The sequence below is a fragment of the Peromyscus eremicus genome, chromosome 8a (genome assembly GCF_949786415.1).
Source record: "Peromyscus eremicus chromosome 8a, PerEre_H2_v1, whole genome shotgun sequence".
Taxonomy (NCBI): Eukaryota; Metazoa; Chordata; class Mammalia; order Rodentia; family Cricetidae; genus Peromyscus; species Peromyscus eremicus.
The window spans coordinates 66,617,535-66,638,084 of NC_081423.1; the positions used below are offsets into that span (position 1 = coordinate 66,617,535).

A 20,550-nucleotide genomic window follows, 5' to 3' on the forward strand; every position below is an offset into this window, starting at 1 on the left:
GGCCTCTCTGTTTTGGTTTCTACCTTTGCAAAAAGTCATTTTTTAATGAATTAGTATGTAAATTAGCACTGAGTCAACACTGAGTTCATACTAAGATAAGAATTCAGTAATTGGTAATAAACCATTAGTTTCCTGTCCTACCCCAAGGTAACTATTAGCTTTTCCCTTTCCTTACTTAAGAAACCACCATCCAGCTGGGTGTGGTGGCGCACCCCTTTAATCCTAGCACTCAGAAGCAGAGAAAGGTGGATCTCTGAGTTTATGACCAGCCTGGGCTACAGAGGGAGTTCCAGGACAGCCAGGGCTGGCTACACAGAGAAACCCTGTCTGGAAAAAAGAAAGGGCACAAGATGTGCCCAAAATCACACAAGTAGGAATACGAAAAACCAAAACTAAACTTTTTTTTTTTTTTTTTTTTTTTTTTTTGGTTTTTCAAGACAGGGTTTCTCTGTGTAGCTTTGTGCCTTTCCTGGAACTCGCTTCGGAGACCAGGCTGGCCTCGAACTCACAGAGATCTGCCTGCCTCTGCCTCCCGAGTGCTGGGATTAAAGGCGTGCACCACCACTGCCCGGCTCAAAACTAAACTCTTAAATGCAAACTTTTTTCCAGTGTATATTAGTTCAGTCAATAAGGGCCCAGTATACAGTACCTTTACATATCAAAAATTTTGCTCCAATCCAACCTGCTCCTAGCATGCCAAAGGAAAATTGGTGGAAGCATCAGGAAATAGAATACTGACATAACCCACCCTTCTCCCCTTCCCCATACAGAGCGTCAGGTCTTCCTTGCAACTTGGAAGGATATTCCCAATGAAAATGAGCTTCAGTTTCAGATTAAGGAATGCCATTTAAATGCTGGTAAGTAATAACTCTTGATTTATTTTCCTCTTAGTAAGTGGAGTTAGATGTTTAAATTTTTTTTTCCTGTCTCCACCTCTTTCTACATTTAACATGATTCTGGTGGGTTATATGTTAAATATATTACTTTGCAAATCTCTTAAATACTTGGCATGTTACCCAGACATGGTGGCACACACCTCTAATCCAAGAACTCAGGAGGCTGAGACAAGAGGATTACAAATTCCAGGCCAGTCTGGGCTACATAATGACCCCATCTCTTTTTAAAAACACACACACATACACACGAGCAATATGTCCAGGCATGGTAGTGCATGTCTTTAATTCCAGCACTTGAGTCAGAGGCAGGCTGAACTCTTTGGGAGTTCAAAGTCAGCCTGGATGTGTACATAGTGAGTCCCAGACCAGCCAGCACTATACAGTGAGACCTTCTCTTCCAAAAAGGACGGAACCAGGATATTATGATGTAAGGCATTAAATTACAAGCTATAAGAGCTACTATATTTAAAAGAAAGACACTAGCCCTAACTTACAGAAGTCTCTAGGTTTGCTCTCTCTAAGCACTGCAAAATGTAGAAAAATATGAAAGAAACAAATCATGAACCATATAACTGGCCCATGTACTCCACTAGTCCTTCAGTAGCATAAATAAATGTCAATCATGTTACTTAAATATCCTCAGCATCAAATAATTAGAGTGGTACTTGAGGATAGCCACACTCCTCAGAATTGAAAGACTGTTTCATCTTTCGGATCAGTGTTTGGCATTGGAGGAAACTATCTGAGAGCCTGTATTTAGAATTCTATTTATAAATAAAGCATGTATCACGGTTGATTAAAGCCTAGCTGGTAACCTTTACTGTTCTCCCTTTTGTCAACTTTCATATAATGATAATAACCTTTTCAATCACCGTTAATCCCTAAACCCTCTTGTAGTTAATTTTGTTGCTATAGTAAAATACAAAAAGAGGTAATCCAAGAGGAGAGAGACAACAGCTGTCCATCCCTGGGGCTTTGTTCACTGAAATGGTTGCTGTTCCGAATACTGGCTGTTGTGGCAGCCTTCCTTCCCCTCCTGCTCAGCACCTTCCTCCTCTGTACAGTGGTGGTCCTCCTCAGGTTCTCAGCATCCTGCCATTCTCCATTGCTGTTGGAGCAGAGCAGTGGAGAAAGGGGGCGTATACAGCACAGAAAGAAGAAAAAGCTCTCACTGCCTGTCATTCCAACTTTCCGGTTTGAATTTTAGGTTGTTGTATTTCTCTTCTGTGTTCAGACAGATCTTTGTGTGCAGGGCTTTTGAAATCCAGATATTATCAGCATCTTCCTGTGCTGGCTCTCAAATGTGCTGATCCAGTCTGGCCTCAGAGACATTCTGGAGGCTAAATACCTGCTTGAAGCCTCAGACATAAAAGACAACCTGGCATCCTTTCAACATAGACACTTCAGACAGAGCTTGGCTGTGATAAGGGTTACCTCAAATCTCCTCTGCCCCTGGAGAGGGGTTTAAGGAGAGACTCTTACTGTTTTGTTTTGTGGGTTTTAGGTAGCTGACTGAAATTCACTGGTCAGGTACAGTGAACCAAATTTGGTGAGCACAGCAGCTTTCCACAGAAGGGACTATTTCTCAGGAAATAGGAAGCCTTCGCTAGAGATTCCATGGTGCTGGTGGCAAAACCCAGAGTGTGCCCCATTGAGACTCAGTCTCTGCACTCCATGCCGCAGAGACTTGGCTCTGGGTTAACCACCACCCTGTGGCAGCTGGTCCAACATTGTATACCTGAGCACATCTGTCCCTTAATAAAAGGTGGGGAAGTTTCCCTTTAGGGATTAAAGTTAGGAAATGCAGCATGTGGAATGCCTTTGTATTCACACACTGAAAGCTCTGATAAGGCCTACACTAGAAGAACCTGTCTGACTCGGTGTTAAGGGAATGCTATTTTCTTGTAGAACTGCAGATCACCGGTGCTTGTTGTTAATATCTGGTGGAATGCCACGGGTCCTTCCCTACAGAGAGCAGGAACTAGCCAGAGTAATTAGGAAGCAGTTTTGGTTTTAGGGGTCCTGTGGGAAAAGGGCAGGTATTTGCATGGGGAATTTGATTAACCAAGGACTTTAATCTGGCCTGCTGAAATACTAGAAAGAAAAGAATACATACTGCACCGAAGCATGTGGCCTTTCTCTCAGGGAGGCCGTTTCTTCTGATGTAGTCCTCACAACAGACTCGGTTTTGAAAACCGCCATGGCCTCACGCCAGTCCTTCTGTGTATGTGTTCCAAATGCTATTGAACCAGTTTCCTGGTGACACACGCTGTGGGGCACGTGGAGCATAAAGGAAAACAGCCAGTTTGTCTTCTCCAGCTGCCCAAGACCATCCCCCATTCGGAATCACTGCTAATCTTGCAAGACCACTTTCTTCAGCTAATCCCTTCTTACTCTTCCTTGTCTCCACCCTGAAGTATGGAATGCCTTGGCCTTTACATTTCTTCCCAGTCTTGAGGACTCTATTAACAGGAGCCTTTGCAGGTTTTGTGCCTTCTGATTCAACACCCTATGTCTAGCTGAGAGCTAAAAATACCATCCTTTCCAGCTGATCTTCCCTAATCACAATAGCACCAACACTTAAAATAGATCTTCTGTGCTAGCAAAGACATTTGACAGATGGAACGAACACTCTGGGCTACAGGAAGTCACAGCCTTAAAGGACTCACCAACTTAGCAGTGAGCTTTTTTTCTGTTTGTTCTCTGATCTCTTTCTAGAGAAGAAAGAAACCCTCCGTGAGTCTTAGTAATCAGACCTTAATAAAGATGTCTGTGGTGTGGGTGTTGATGGTATTGCTATTTGCTGTAAATACTAGAAAGTTTTAGGTTAAAAAGGCACTAATGGACAAGACTCCTGTTTCCAAACAGCAAACATCTCTACAGGTGTCTTTTTCCCCCTTTTTTTCTTTTCTTTTCTTTCTTTCTTTCTTTTTCTTTCTTTCTTTCTTTCTTTCTTTCTTTCTTTCTTTCTTTCTTTCTTTCTTTCTTTCTTTCTTTCGTTTGAGACAGGGTCTCACTGTTCTCACTATGTACCCCTAACTGTCCTATAGACCAGGCTGTCTTCGAACTCACAGAGGTCTGCCTGCCTCTGCCTCCTGAGTGCTGAGATTAAAGGCATGTGCTACCACTGCCTAGCCATATTTACCTTTTAGCTACATTTGGGATTATTATATATCTTGAGACACTACCTTAAGTGCCCAAGAGGAAGGTACATTTCCATCCATATCTAAAAAGGAGTACATGTGTTTTGCAAGCCTGTTTTTACTTGTTTACTATACTCAGGAAAGCTCAAACACCTGGTACATATCTTCAGTTGTCTGGCACCGTGTAAAAAGAGCTATTTCTTTAGGCATGGGCACTGTGTGAGAATGAGTTAGATTTCTGTTTTATTGTGGCTTTCCCATACTTTGGAACATTTCAAAAAAGGAAACTTAACTGTAGTTTTTTTCCCCCAAATGATTTTTCCAGTCATTTTCAGCTGTCTTTTTCTGAAACGTCCTTTTCAGATGAACAGTTTTGAATTTACTAATAATCAATTCCCCAAAGGGGCTCAAATGCAGATTTCCACCATCTACTTTGTATTCCTTCTTTATTCTTATGTTGACAAGTGTGACCTTAGCTAAAAAGAAGAAAGCTGAGAGAAGGAAGACCACACCCACACCTTCCAAGAGCCCAACCACCCAGACCCACAGAGCCAGATCTGTGGAAGGAAGAAAATGAACAAGAAGAAATCACATCTTGAAGCAAGAGTCCAATCATATTTGACCGTACCCTGCTTTGGGACAGATCTCAGTATCTTGTGCCTGAGCTAGAATCATTTGTAGACACCGAAGCAGTTGACATTACACCCTCTTCTCGCAATCTCACAACGTTCAGATTCTGTTGTGGAAGCCAGTAGTTCAAGTGTGTAAAGCCAATGTGATGTTTTAAGAAGTCTGTTCCAGTGTGGCTGGAAGCTGCCTCACACCTGGCTCTCACTACATCTTTTCCTGTCTCAGCCTTCTGGGTGGAGGTGGAGGTGGGCGTCACCAGCATTTGCCACCCTTGGTTGATGATAGGGTACACTTAGCAGAGTAAATATCCTTCAGTCCTTAAATCCTCAAGCTCAAACCTAAGACTCCAGTGGTAGGTCCTTGTCTGATGTATGCAAGGCACTGGATTCAGGGTGTTGTACTTCAAAAATTAAATTTAAAAATCAGTGCGTATGGTGACTTGTATCTGTAGTCCCAGCACTAGGGAGGCAGGAATAGATCACTGCAAACTGGAAGCCAGCCTGGCTTACACATCCTAGGGTGTATAATGAACCCCCCAACAAGCACATACCTTAAATAATAATAATATGGTTTAAATAAATAGATAAAAAAATATAAAAGTTGATCATAAGTACTTTGTTATAGAACCCTCCTTCCATTCAGCCTTCTGATAGAAGTCACAGTACACCCATCCATTCAGCGTGAGCAAGGCCCTGTTCCTTCCCTGTCATCTGTATACAAATGGTGAGATCACAAGAAGTCTGCAGGCATCTGGGCCTCGATACATGGATAAAATGAATGTAGGCCTATGCAACAAGACTGTTCAACTAAGGCACCTGCCTTTCTGGAACATATGCAAGCACCTTGAAAGTTAGGAAAAGCTTTTGCAACTTAAAGCAAGTCCCTGTGTGTTGAAGACAGTCCTTTCAAAAAGCATTAGCCAAACTCCAGCTGGAAATGTTGCTTAGCAACCCATTAAGTTGCAAGAGCACTTCACTGTAGGAACCAGAGTGACAGCAAGAGCTGTCTCCCCACTATTAGATGATTGCAGAGTTTATTGAGGCTCCCTCCTCCAGCAGGATTGCATAGAACTACCCTGAGATAAACTTTGGCTGGAATAAAGCCCCTTCCCTCCCTCCTTCTCTCCCTCCCTCCCTCCTTCTCTCTCTCTTTCTTTTTTTTATGGATATGGGTGTTTTGCCTGCATGTAAGTCTGCACCACATGTATGCCTGGTGACCTCAGATGCCCTAGACCAGTTGTTCTCAACATGTGGGTCACGACCCCTTTGGGAGTCGAATGACCCTTTCATAGGAGTGGCATATCAGATATCCTGCTTATCGGATATTTATATTAAAGTTCATAACAGTAGCAAAATTACAATTATGATGTAGCAACAAAATAAATGGTCGGGCGATGGTGGTGCATGCGTTTAATTTCAGCACGCAGGAGGCAGATGCAGGTAGATCTCTGAGTTAGAGGCCAGCTGGTCTACAGAGCTAGTTCTAGGACAACCAGGGCTACACAAAGAAACCCTGACTCGAAAGTCAAAAAGAGAGAGAGAGAATTTTGTGGTTGGGGCCACCACAACATGAACTCTATTAAAGGGTTGCAGCATTAGGTAGGTTGAGAACCACTGTCCTAGACATTTGTGAGCTGGGGATGAATCCAGGTCACCTGGTAGAGCAGATAGTGTTCTTCTCCACTGAGCCTTCTCTCCAAACCCTAAAGTCATTTCTTAAGTTGTTACTACTTTTTTTTTATATTAGTGAAAACTTTATAAATAAAAGGCAAAAAGTTAAGTAATAACTGATAAAAATATGTAATGAATGAAGCCTTCGTGCTGCCATCCCTGAGCTACCTGACATCAGAGTGAGAAGTGCCTCTAGAAGCAGCTTCCATCTAAGCAGATGCTTTAACCCTGTAGCATCTTAGCACCTGAGTCAATACAAAATTCGAATACATATTTACAGATACTGGCAACGGGTACCTGTCATGTCCAGATGCTGAGAAAAGCCCATGGTAAAAACATGAGGTTGCCTGTGCTGAGATCTAACCGTTCACTGGGGTAGAGGGCCACCATACTTCTTTTTCCAGGAGACCACATCAGAATATAGCAGACCTTTTGTGAGAGAGTTTAGTTCCTGAACTAGACTGAGTAACTTGAGTTTGTATCTGAAGTTAACATAACAAGCAGCTAACAAATTAGCTGTGTGTATCATCTCTCTCTCTCTCTCTCTCTTTTTTTTTTTTTTTTTTTTTTGAGACAGAGTTTCACTTTGTAGCCCTGCCTGTTCTAGAACTCACTCTGTAGACCAGGCTAGCCTCGAACTCAGAGATCCCTCCTGCCTCTGCCTCCCAAGTGCTGGCATTAAAGGCATGGCCTGCCACGCCTGGCATATCCTCTCTATTCTTAAAAGTTTATCTGTCTCTGACTCTAACATCTCACATGGAAAAATGACCTTTAATTCTAGAACATTGTGTCTCTGTGCTGTAGTCACGAGAACACACACCAACCTGCTCTTGCCCTGAGCTGGTGAGTGCAGAGGCATGGCCCTCGTGGTACCTGGGGTGTGAGGACCTAAAAGCGGTCATTCACACAGCGTTAGTCCTCCTCGGTGTCTTTAGTTTAAAGAACTTCATTTCCCTGTTTCTTTGAAAGCATGATTTTCTCTGGCTTCTAAAGAATTAATTTGCCTGCTTAAAAATAAATTTAAGTATCCAGTTTATTAAATCTAAGGTGAAAAGACTTGTGCAGCTCTGCCCTTTTCTAAACCTGGGAAACTGAGGCCCAAGTGGCTCAGAGTGAAGTAACAGTGACTTGGTAAGTGCAAGTAATCATCAGTGGAACCCCCTGGTTGGGGAGCAGTAACATCCACACTGCAGGATCTGTGAGGACTCTCACACCCAGAGCATTTGTACCTGTCTACCATTGTGATGCTTGATGTTGTGAATTTGACAAGGTCTAGCATCACCTGGGAGGCAAGCCTCTCGACACACCTGTGAGCAATTATCTAAATTAGGTTAGCCTCTGAATTAGTTCATTGAAGTGGGAAGATCCTCCCTAACTGTGTGTGTGGCACCATGCCTTGGGGTGGAGTCCTAGACTGAATAAAAAGGGCAAGCAAGAGAACACTAGCATTCATCTTCTGCTGACAGCGGCTGGATGTGGTGTTGACCAGCAGCCTCGGGCTCCTGCTGCCGGGACTCCCCACCACGATGAGCTGTGAACCTAAAAACCTTCCTTTCTTAGGTTGCTGTGGCCAGCGAAAGTTGTCAGAGCCATGAGAAAAGTAATTGCCATTAGTTCTTAGTTTGGTCTTAGTAAACCCTGAGTCTTTCTATTGTGTAATCTCCTTAGGCAACTCTTAAACAGTGTCGATGCACCTTATTCTGTTTGCTGCCTGATAATGTGACAGAGAGGCCCTTCATTCTGCCTGTCTGTATTAGCAGAGCCCCCTGAAATGTGTGTGATAGAATTCATCAGGGAACCCAGGCCTATGTGATGGCTCACTAGAATGTCAGAAAAGGAAATACATCTGTCTGAGATTTTTACTGAAGTCTTTACGCTTTGGATCTCTATTTCTAGACACAGTTTCCAGCAAGCTGCAAAACAACAATGTTTACACGATTGCCAAGAGGAATGTGGAAGGGCAAGACATGCTGTACCAGTCCCTGAAGCTTACTAATGGCATTTGGATTTTGGCCGAGCTACGGATCCAGCCAGGAAACCCCAATTATACGGTAAGATCATTCCCAGAGTGTGTAAGATAGATTAGTAAGAAGGTAAGAACACATACATTTATTCTTACTGCCCTACAGAGACCTACAGGAAGTACTTCTGACCTGAGATACCCAAAACAAGCATTCGGTAAAGGAGTCCTTAGTTGCCTTCAGGGAAGACCTCCTCTCCTCACTGTAGGTCCTGACATTCAAAAGGCATGGTGCTGGGTAGATGAGGGTGGAGCATTTGCCTCTGACAGTAAAGAGTTCTGCAAACCTATGGCTTTCCTGACACATAGTGATGTTTCCTCCTCAGCATCAATTTGGTACTATAATAGGCTGTTAAGAGGAGTGTTTCTAACTGGGCATTATGGTACACACCTTTAATCCTATCACTCAGGTAGTCAGAGGCAGGTGGATTGCTGTGAGTTTAAGGCCACCCTAAGCTTCATAGTGAGACCCTGTCAAAAAAAAAAAAAAAAAAAAAAAAGAAGAAGGAATGTTTCTGAAGCTGAGAGATGGCTTAGTGAGTAAAGGTGCTTGCTGTATAAACATGAGGACCCAGGTTCAGGTCCCCAGCGCCCCTATAAAAGCTGGGCATAACCACACATGCTGTAAACTCACCATTGCACAAAGGGGAGCCAGGAGGAACCCTGGAGCTTGCTGCCGAGCCAGCTTCACACGCTCACACGTGAGTGCACGTACACACACAAAATGGTGAGCTCCAGGTTCAGTGAGAGACCTGTGATGGAAAGGATAGAACAGGATGCCCAACACACTGACTTCTGTACATGGACACACACACACACACACACACACACACACACACACACACAAAGCAATTTCCTAGCTGACTTAAACTGGACCTTTGGAGTTCTTGGCCTTAAGAATGTCTAGACCTAGACACAACTACTATCTCAAAGGCATGATTTGAACAGGTCACTAATAAATCATTCTTAACCATGGTTTCCTTAGCTTGGAGGGAAGTTTCCAGCCTGCAGGCTTCCACTTTAGCTGGAGGAACCTCCTCCAGTATCCCACTGAACTGAAGTCAAGTTCTGGGATGGCTTCTACAGCAGAAACCATTGCCTTGCCAAACTGCAGAGACTGGTCCCGCAGCCCTGAGCTCTGGTGCTGATGTAAAATGTGACCTCCCGGTAGGTAGGGACTGCTTGTGATCTGCACTGAAAAGGCAGTGCAGCAAACCTTGAGATAGGGAAATATCTTACTCTCCTGTTAGACTGTCTTGAAAGATGTGATGGGGAAGGAGATTCAATACTCACTAGTTCTGAGACTCAGGGAGCCTGTAATTCTCCTGACCCATCCCTTCATGTTGACAGCTGTTGTTTATACTAGCATACATCAAAGGAATAGTACCACCCCAGACAGACGTTCTCAGTGTTTCCCTGGTGTGCGCTGGACTGCCATGTGTGTGCCTGCTGCTGAGTCCTGTCAACTTGGGCTTTCCCAGTGAGCATCTGTGAGCGTTCCCTGGGAGGTAGATACTCCTCCCTTCCATCTCTGCTACTATCTCTTATCTGCTTCGTTTTGTTGTTTGTTTTAGGTTTTTCTGAGATGAGACAGGGTCTCATAATGTAGCCCTAGCTATCCTAGAATACATTATATAGATCAGGCTGGCCTCAAACTCACAAAAATCTACCTGTCTCTGCCTCCCAAGTACTGAAACTAAAGGGAGTTCTGGGATTAAAGGTATGTGCCACCAAGCCAGGCTCATCTCTTACTTTTTCAGAGTGATAATCTATCCTATCATTTACCTTAAATACCCAGGACAAGAAAACCTTCTGTCCTCTTCCTAGGTCAAGGTCTTGCTATACAATTCAGGGCTTGTAAAATAGCTCCATTTATTTACTTCTCTAGACATTTGCTCAAAGTCTGTGTGCATGTTTCTTTTTAACTCACCTTCCTTAGTGTGTACATTGTTCCATCTTGGCTAAATTAAAGAAGTGTATTAGTCCCAGGTTGTAGACCAAGAGAGCTGGTTACGAGTCATCAGTGAGGAGCAGCTGAGGTGACTCAGTAGGTGAAGTCAGTCGCCACCAAGCTTGATAATCTGTTCGGTTCCTAGACCTCCATGGTGAAAGGCAAGAACTAGCCCCCACCAGTTGTCCTCTGACCACCACAAGTACTGTGGCAAATGCACACACCAATAAATATACATTTTTAAGAATAATCAGTGACAGTAGACCCTGGTGGTACAGACCTGTGATCCCAGCTGTGTGAGAGGCTCAGGCAGGAAGATCACAAATTCAAGGCCAGACTGGGCAACCCAGAGACAGTCTGTCTCAAAGGAAAAAGGAAAAACAGAGCTGAGGCATATCACTCAATGGCAGAACACCTGTCAGCGAGGATAGGACCTAGGTTCAACCCCTGGTACCAGAAATGGGGAAAAAGGATTTGTTCAAAGCATGTGATTTTTTTTTTTTTAAATAGACAAATGATATTTAAGGTTCAGGTGTTTGTTGACAGCCGCTAAAGCACATTGTTTGAGAAGGGCTGTTCACTCTCTTAGATATAACTAACACTTTAAAACATACTTTATTTTGAAATAATTGAGAACTCCATGGTTTTTAATGGGACTTTTTCTTTTAGCTCAGTTTTTGTATTGATAATATCTTACACATAATATACTTTGAAAACTAGAAAATAACTAACATAACTATAGACATAAATGAGATTGTACATTATATATACTCATTGGGGATGCAAAAGAGTGACTTGTTTTTTCTGTGTTTGTTGTTGTTGTTGGGGTGTCGTTTGTTTGTTTTTGAGACAAAGTTTCACTTTATAGCCCTAACTGATCTGGAATTCACTATATAAGCCAGGCAGGCCTCAAACTCAGAGATTAGCTGCCTCTGCCTCTCAGGTGCTGGAATGTAACCCTAGCCTTGGCACTCATTGGTTGTCCTACAATGATTGTGTCATTTTAAGAGTATTATGGACAATAAATCATACATCACGTAGCCTCTCTTTTACATGTCATCTGTGTGTGGTGTGTGCATGTTTATTCTTGTGTGTCAGGGCACCTGTGTGTCTCAGTCGTGTTCTGTTGCTGTGAAGAGACGACATGACCGCGGCAACTCTTCTAAAGGAAAGTACTTAACTGAGTCTGGCTTACAGTTCAGAAGTTTGGTCTGTTGTCATGGCGGGAAACATGGCAGCCCAAGGCAGACATGGTACTGGAGAAGGAGCTGAGAGTTCTACATCTGGATCCACAGGCAGCAGAAAGAGAAATAGAGACACTTGGACATTTGAAACTCCAAAGCCCAACCCCAGTGACACACCTCCTCCAACAAGGCCACACTTACTCTATCAAGGCCACATGTCCTAATCCCTGTCAAGTAGTGCCACTCCCTAATGACCAAACATTCAAATATATGAGCCTAGGGGGCCATTACTATTCAAACCAGCACATATAGGTGTTTGTATATATGTGTGGAAGCCTGAGTCTGACATTGGGAGTCTTCCTCTGTCACTCTTTGCCTTACTCATTGAAGACAGGGCCTCTCAATTGAACCCAGAGCTCACCAATGGAACCCAGAGCTCACCAGTGCAACTAGTCCAGCTTACACTGGTATTGCAGACAGGTAAGCATGAGCGCTCAGCATGTATGTGGGTAATGAGAATCCAAATTCTGGTCCTATTGCTTACACTGAACCCTTATATAATATATTTGAGGTTATTTTTTTTGTATGTTCCATAATATCCTTGGCTTCTACTAGTTGCTAATGTGTACCAGTAGTTTGCTTTTTGTGTGATCATCTGCTAGTCAACTCTATGCATCAACCATGGATTCTTAAACCATGAAGTGAAAGATATTTTTTCCTCTATATTCTTATAAAATTTGAGATATTTGTAAGCTGGATGGTGGTGGTACTGCCTTCAATCCCAACACTTCAGAGACGGAGGCAGGTGGATCTCTGTGAGTTCAAGGCCAGGTTGGTCTACAGAGTGAGTTCCAGGACAGCCAGGGATACACACAGAAGCCCTGTCTTGAAAACAAATAACAAAAAAAAAAAAAAAAAAAAAAAAGAGAGATATTTGTAGATTCACAAACAGCTATTGGAAGTAATATAGTGAGCTCTTCCCATGAGTGAACTAAGGAGATCTTAAATGATCTCTATTCACTTGACCCAGAAAACACAAGCATGGGAATCAAGACATTCAGGTCTCCTTCACATTCACTTTAAGAACACCTGGGAGTTTTCAAGCCATCAAAAGCACACACAGATCCAAAAGCCACCAAATACCTCACGGTAACACTTTACAGAAGAGTGTGAGTCTTTTCATCTTGCAGTGATGGAGTTGGTAGGTATGCCTAAACCAGAGTATGCTGGACACAGAGTTGGATTGCCGAATTTTTGTTGCATATTAAAGATGCAGAGTGGATAAGGAAGGGTGTGGATTCGGATTGTGTGGTCACCTGGCACTTCCGGTGAACACAGCACAAAGATCAGTCACCCTCCTGCAGAGCTCATGGTGAGGTTAACCCATGTATGAGCTCGAACGCCACATTGAGATGATCCTTAAGGAAAAGTAACACATTATGCCTAAAACAGAAGAATACACAGAAGAAAAAAAATATCCCTGAAGGTACAAAAATGTATTGCTAGTCTTTTCCTCCCTCAGGCTACCAAAGATCCTGAAGTCATCATGATCTGCTGCCACACCCGGTGTTAATGATTTGATGAGAACAAGTATCTTAGTTTAGGGTTTCTGCTGCTGTGAAGAGACACCATCATGACCATGGCAACTCCTATAAAGGAAAATATTTCATTGGGGCTGGCTTACAGTTTCAGAGGTTCAGTCCTTTATCGTCATGGTGAGAAGCATGACGGCATGCAGGCAGACGTGGTGGAGAAAGAGTTGATAGTTCTACATCCTGATCCATGGGCAGTAGGAGGAGAGACACTGACTTGAGCATTTGAATGCCAAAATCCATCCCCGTGACAGATTTCCTCCACAAAGCCACACCTCCTAATAGTGCCACTCCCTTTGAGCCTGTAGGGGCCATTTTCATTCAGACCACCACAGCAAAGCCTCACTTCTGCCAAAGCATCCCTGATGCCAAGAGCTACATCTTAGACCTGTGGTGGAAGAAGGCAAAAGTGAATTAACTGCACCTGATGGCCACATGGCGTCTGATGGATATGAGCACCTGTCCTTTAAAGCTCTAGAAGTACTTGTATTTATGCCAACAAATATATGGTTAAAAGGTTTTGGTGAAATTAGTATTCATATTCAAAGCTCCACCATTTTCTTTCTTTTTTTTTTTTTTTTTTTAAAGATTTGTTTATTTATTATGTATACAGAAGAGGGCGCCAGATCTCATTACAGATGGTTGTGAGCCACCATGTGGGTGCTGGGAATTGAACTCAGGACCTCTGGAAGAGCAGTCAGTGCTCCTAACCTCTGAGCCATCTTTCCAGCCCACTCCACCATTTTCATATCATCTACATCAACAAGCTGTTATCCTGTGCTGGGGCTGACAGGCTTCAGACAGGTATAGGCCGGTACTTTGAGAAGTCTCCAGTAGCAGTGGCCAGGGTTTACACTGGCTGTGTGCACTTGACTGCAGAATAAGATTGGAGCCCTGCGCAGGCCAGAGTTCAAGTTTCCTGGCCTCCAGAAAATCCACATCTCTGAGCGCTGAGACTTCACCATGTTGAATGCACCTGAATTTGAAGACATGGTAGCTGAGAAGCAGCTTATCCTCCATGGCGGAGGGTCAGAGTCATTCCTGTGTGGTCCTCTGGATAAGTGGCAAGCCCTGCACCCTTAAAGACTCTCACTGTGTTAAACCCATCCCCACCTCACCAGTCATGTTCACTAGTAAATCTTATATCCAATTTTAAATAATAATAATAATAATAATAATAATAATAATAACCTACGCCCTAGGAGTAAATTCAGTACACTATGTATAAGTAAAAGACTAAAAAAAGAGGCTGGGTCTTGGCCTAGTGACACACACCTCTAATCTTTTACAGCGCTCAGGAGACAGAGGCAGACAGATCTCTGAGTTTGAGGCCAGCTCAGTTTACATAGAGAGTTCCAGAGCAGTCAGGGCTGTATAGTGAGATCTTGTCTCAAAAAAAACAGCAGAAGACAGTGAGGTTTTTGTCCTCCTGGAACCCTTTTTAAGCTATACCCACCTTCCATTCACCCTTACATAAAACCTTTTTGTTGTTCCTGGGGGGTTTTGTTATTGTTTTAGAGTCTTGGGGGGGGTGCTTTTTGTTCATTTATTTTTATTTTTTCTGTGGAAACAGGTCCTCTGTAGCCCAGTCTGGCTTTGACCTACTGATCCTCCTGTATCCACCACCACAGTATAGGGATTACAAGCCTCCGCTATTGTTCCCAGATTTCTTTTAGGCAATGTCTCAGTCTTGTAGCCTAAATTGGCCTCAAGCATATTACATCGCCCATGTTACCCTGGGACTCACAGTATTCCTTCTGCCTCAGCCTCCCAAGTGCTGGGATAAAATGAAAGAGCTTGCTCTGTAATTTTAAATGATAAGTGTATTTCTTTCCATGCACCCTTTCCTAATCTAGATTCTCCTGGCAACTAGGTTACCTATGTCTACACTACCACTTCTGTCGCCGGAAGCACTTGGCCTGGGTCTGATCCATTCTCTAAAGTGGCACTCCAGACTTCAGAATCTCTGAGATCCATCCCCTGCCCTTCATCATCCCATACACCCATTGTACTACTGATCAGGCCTCAAGTCAGCATTAAGGAGGAGAAATATCTGGTCGAGGCAGTACTAGTACATGAAAGACTCAGGGACCCCTAGTCACATAAGGAGTTGAGAAAGTGTTTTCCCCAGGCTGATCCTTACATTTCATAAAAGGGTAGTTAGGCCATGTGCAAGGCACTCCTATAATCCCAGCCCTTGTGAGGCAGAGGCAGGAGGATTGCTGTAAGTATCAATCCAACCTGCTTGAAAAAGGAAGGAGAGGGAGGAAAACTGTATATAACCCAGAAACGTAAGGCCACGTCCCTACACAAATGAGTCTCCCTGACTTAGTTAAGTAGAACAGGTGACTCTTCTTGGTAGATCTGGGTGGGCAGTGTTCCTGAATGGTTAATATAGAAGATATATCACATAAGCACCATAGCAGTTCAAAACTAAAACATGGGGAAGGTTTCTTTTCTCCTAGGAGTGATACAAAAGTGAAACCTAGGGTCGGGGCTACATTGAACAAACTTCCACCTTTGCTAAGGGAAGGGGCAGGACAAAGAGAGCACCATATTGGCAGAAAGATGCTAACCCTCTTTAGCCTGGGGGTTAACGCCCCTCAACTGTGTCTCCTTGCTTGTCTCTCTTGAAGCATGTATTCTCCCACGAGAATTTTCTACATTGACAGTGGAGAGGTTATAGGGAAGAGGTACAAGAATTGCCTGTACTGTGAGAAATTTAAAAGTTGGGGGAATGTAAATGGGGAGATGACTCAGTCAGTAAATTGATTGCTGCACAATCATGAGGAAGACCTCATTCAGGTCACCAGCACACACATAAAAATCTGGGCATGGGGAATGGAGGGATGGGTCAATGGTTAAGAGCACTTGCTGCCCTTGCAGGGGATCCTGGTCCAGTTCCCAGCAGCATCATGGTGGTTCACAATCATCTGTAACTCCAGTTCCAGGGTCTCTGACACTCTCTTCTAGCCTCTGGTGGCACTAGACACACACATGGCACACATACATGTAAGCAAAACACTCATACACATACAATTTTAAAAAGTAAATAAAACCTTTTTTAATTTTAAAAAAAAAAAAAGAAAAGCTGGGTGTGGCAGCACACATTGACCTTAGTGCTGAGGAGGCAGAGACAGGACGGTCCTGCAGCCTGCTGACCAGTCAGTCTAGACAAATGGGTGAACTCTAGGATCAGGGAAGAGACCTTGTCTCAAAAATAAGGTGGAGACTGGTGAAGACAACTAGGTCAGCCTGTGGCCCCAACTATGTCCACACCTGCACACACTAACATGAACATAAGCACACACCAAAAACAAAAAAGGCAATAATGGTTGTAGACATGATTCTCAGATAAATGCTAAAAAGTGAGGGGGTGGATCTAAAGCTGCACCTTTTACCATATCTGTGTTTTTACATTAGTTGTAGATTGTTTTATTTACATTTATCAGAATTCTCTTCATGACTGGTAATAGAATAGCAGTTTTGCAAATGTCCTAGAGACTATAAAAGACCAGTTAGATAGCTCTGTGGGGACGCACTTGTGGTCCTGCTAATCCAGTCCTAACTGGGTCTCACATGGTAGAAGAGTAAGCCAACTCCCCACGAGTTGCCCCCTGAATTCCAAACATATAAATGGCTTTAAATAAAATATCCCACAGCATTCTTATATGTGTATGTATGCATGTGTTGTGTGTGTGTGTGTGCATGTGTTCATGTGTGTGCAATCGGTAGCCAAAGGTTGAAGGGAGTGTCTTCCTCAATTACTTTCTACCTTATTTTCAGAGACATTGTTTCTCACTGAGCTCACCATTTTAGTTAGATTGGCTGGCTACCACACCACAGGTATCCTGTAGTTTCCACCTTTCCCCAGCACTGGAATCATAGATGTCTGTCACTGTGTCCAGCTTCTTACATGCTCATGCTTGTATGGCAACCGCTTTACTTCCTGACCCATCTCCCCAGCTCGGTGTTTGTTTTTATGAGATAGTGTCTCACTCTGTAGCCCAGGCTGGCTTCAAACTCAGAGCAGTCCTCCCACCTCAGCCTTCTAAGTGCTGGAATTCAGTCATTAGCTACCACCTAGCTAACTTAAAGATTTTAGGATGTTAGTGTTTCAGGAAATCCAGAGTTGACCAAAATCTTGTTTACCCTTGTATATTAAAAGGACCAGCCTTAATATTATACATCCCAGGGGCTCAGAGAGAAAACTACGAACAGCGAGGACTGTTTTCGGGAAATAGAATCTCAGCACACCACTTGCTTTTATTTCTCTGGGATAAAATCCTATCTATACAGCTTTAGTTCTGTTCTCGTGCCTAGCTCCTTTCTTGCCTGATTTCTCTCTATATTTATCTACTGTTCCCTCTAAGTTCTATCTTAATTCTCTTTTGTCTTAATTTTGCCTCATCTAAGTCCTTCTCATCTCCTTCTTACCCGGTTAGTTCTTCCTCATTTGGCTCTTCCTCATTTTCCATCTCGTCCACATGTTCTCTCTGGTCAAAATCCTCCTTATCCCTCTCAGTTCTCCGTCCTCAAGTTTTTACCCTCTCTTTCTCTCGTCTCCTCATACCTCTTAAGTTCCATCTCCCTCTCTGAAAATAAAACTACCTTTTTATCCCTTTGACCCTCATCTGTCCAAGCTATCACAGTTTTTTCTGCAGGGTGGGGGAAAGTGTGCTCGGTCACTAGGCAACCTGTGTAAAGCTAGATGCCTCTGGTGATAGTTAAAAGGAGATCTGGAACTAGAGGTAAGATTTGGGAAAGGAGAAAGTTAAGCTTAATTGGCACATCCACCAGGCCTTCTCAAATAGGTAGTCTGGATGCTAGGGTCTGTACTTAGTATAGAAGTATCTCTGACAAGGTACTTTCTTCCATCTGAGGATGGACCTGGCCGGATGCTGCCAATGACGGTAATTACAGGGAGGAGGCTTGAACTGGGGTTCTGGCTGTGCATAGCTGTCATCGCAGAAGGTTATGTAAATATTCCTAGAAGTGATTAGGTAAGGAGTTAGAGGTCTATAAAGTTAATAAGGCTCTAAGAAAAGGAGAGTCTGAGCTAAATTGTGCGAAGCTATTACTTAAGGCCCACCTGACCTAGGCTCTGTCTCCTTTTAGAATTTACCTTAAATCAGGAGACTAGCATGTGGTGGTCTGGACTGTTATTTCTGTTAGTCCTTGGATGTGGCTAAGGGAGATATCTGATTCCAGTGCTGAAAGGGGAGAAACAGATGGGCTGAGGGGAAGGAAGCCCTTCCTGAGGCTGTTCTCCAAATACCTTGAATGTATATGTCCAAAGAGTAATCAGTCCACAGTGTTAGCAATTATTAGGGAAAAAACAATTGGGAATAGTTTTATGAAGGCACACATGATTTTCATAACAGAAGACAGCTGATATATAACAAGCCAAATAACACCAAATGCTCCCTGGGATTTGGCTTCCTCTGAAGGAATTCCTTGATCCCTTCAGGTAGTGGCTTTGCCATAACCAGCTGAGTTCTTATGATATATTCCTGCGGCCCGTAGCAGTTTACCTCCCCCCCGCACCCCCTGAAGTATTTTCATCTTGGGTATCATGGTAAATCGTCCAGGGTCTCTACAGAGAGAGTAAAGAGGTAAAAAAATGTAAAATCTCATAGCAGTACACTGGAGAATAACTGTTACACATACAGAACTTTCTGTGTAAAGAGTATAGTTTACATGCTTTGCTGTTATAATTGATAATATTATGTTTAACCCAGATACAGTTAAAGAATCCAAATTTGGGCTTAATTTTTGTCCTTTAACATGAGAATCTTTTTATGTTGATGTTTAATTTGATAATTGTTGGACTAAAAGAAGAGATGGTGGTAGAGGAGTAGTGTTATCAGAAATGCCCGAATCCTTTGTTTAAAGAGGGAGAAAATACCTTGAAGCAGCTGCCAAGAGTTGCTGTCCAGTTACACCGTCTTTCCTTGGTGGTGCAGAAAGGACCAGTACTGTGGACCTTTACTTAACATGACTCTCTGTCCTTGTGAGAGATCCATATCAGACATAGGAACTGAGATCAGCAGCTGCAGGGACTGTCACCAACTTAAGAGGTTTCCTCAGTACTGGCCTCTGCACCCCTGGGATCACGTGGGCTGTAGGGAGACACACAGCACAGCTTGATACCAACCAAGTTGAAGTTGTGAAATCTATGGTTTGTATTAGTGTGAGCTCTCTGTTTGGCTGTTCTAATTGTAGAGTGTCTCAGAATGTCAGAAATCGTCGTCGTCGTCGTCGTCGTGACCTGAATGCTTGGGTGCATTTGGAGCCAATGCCATCTCCATGCTGATGTCTTTTCCCTTCCTTTTCACAGCTGTCGCTGAAGTGTAGAGCCCCTGAAGTCTCTCAGTACATCTATCAGGTCTACGACAGCATTTTGAAAAACTAATAAATGGGTCCTGTACCCTCCAGCCACCCTGTAATCGGTGCAAGCCAAGAACTCTTAACTGAAGGAAGTCGTACTGCTGTGTAGAGCCTGAACACTGCGCCACCCACCCCGGTAGTGACCAGTCACCCTGTGCTGACATTAGCATTCACCCCGTTGGATAGGTTAGCTTCCTGTGACACGTGTGACCACTGCTTCCATCATTCCCCACCTCTGCCACCTGCCGCTGCCCTCAGGCCTTCCTCGTGAGCTTCTCCATGCTGTGCCAATGGCTAGCTTTTTCTACACCCTCTTTTGAGTGTAGTTTGATATTTTGTAATCAGAAGCTCATTTCACAAGCAGAAAAAGGCAACAAGTTAATTAAAGCAAGGAAAAGTGTCACTGAAACATAAACTGCACCTTATTGTTTTATATTTTTGTACAGATGAGAAATTGAGGTAGAACAGTGAGTAGAAAGGGTTAAGTGACATCATCAAACACAGTCTTAGGGGAGATACAGGTACGGCCCCTAGCCCCTTCTGGGGAGGGGGGTTCTCTTGTCTGTGGCAACGCTGCTCCTGGTCATTTGCGTTTTCACTTTTCCCCTCTATCCAGTCTTTCATTGGCCAGGCCTTCAGGCTCCTTTATGTCCCATGCTGTCTCGTTTGGTGACTCTGTGCTTGACAGTGGTGGTCTTCATTGATGTTTCCAAGTGCAGGACACTGGGCCTGTAGGCACAAAGCTGAGAGATAGTAGAGCTCTGTTCCTTTGCACTGCACTACCCCAGTAATCCCACTGACTGAGGAAGATGAGGAGAGATGTTAAGAACTCCAGTGCCCTCCCTAGCCTTCATCCCTCTGTTCCTCAGGGCCAATTCAGATCTAAAGTCAGAGTTTTAGAGTTAAAATAGACTTTAATGGCTTATCCAACCTTGTTTTTCTACAAAGAAAGGTAACAGGCAAAAAGTTTATTATTGCCGAAGCCTCTTGGCTCTTGAGTAGCAGAGCTGAGGCTGGTTCCCTGAACCTCCACCAGCTTCCCCATATGGCTGGCTCATTGTTCTCGTCCTCGAA

General features: G+C 43.5%; 1 protein-coding gene across 5 annotated transcripts in view; it reads left to right on the forward strand.

Moving 5' to 3' along the window:
• Ap2b1 (adaptor related protein complex 2 subunit beta 1) overlaps positions 1–19,891 on the forward strand; it is a 124,543-nt gene extending 104,652 nt beyond the window's left edge. For all 5 annotated transcript variants that reach the window (XM_059271350.1, XM_059271349.1, XM_059271353.1 and 2 more), the window contains 3 exons: positions 771–857; positions 8,236–8,390; positions 19,427–19,891. In XM_059271350.1, coding sequence (XP_059127333.1) covers positions 771–857; positions 8,236–8,390; positions 19,427–19,501 — 317 coding nt within the window. In that variant the 3' untranslated portion in view covers positions 19,502–19,891. The remainder of the gene's footprint in view (positions 1–770; positions 858–8,235; positions 8,391–19,426) is intronic.
• Positions 19,892–20,550: the final 659 nt, after the last annotated feature.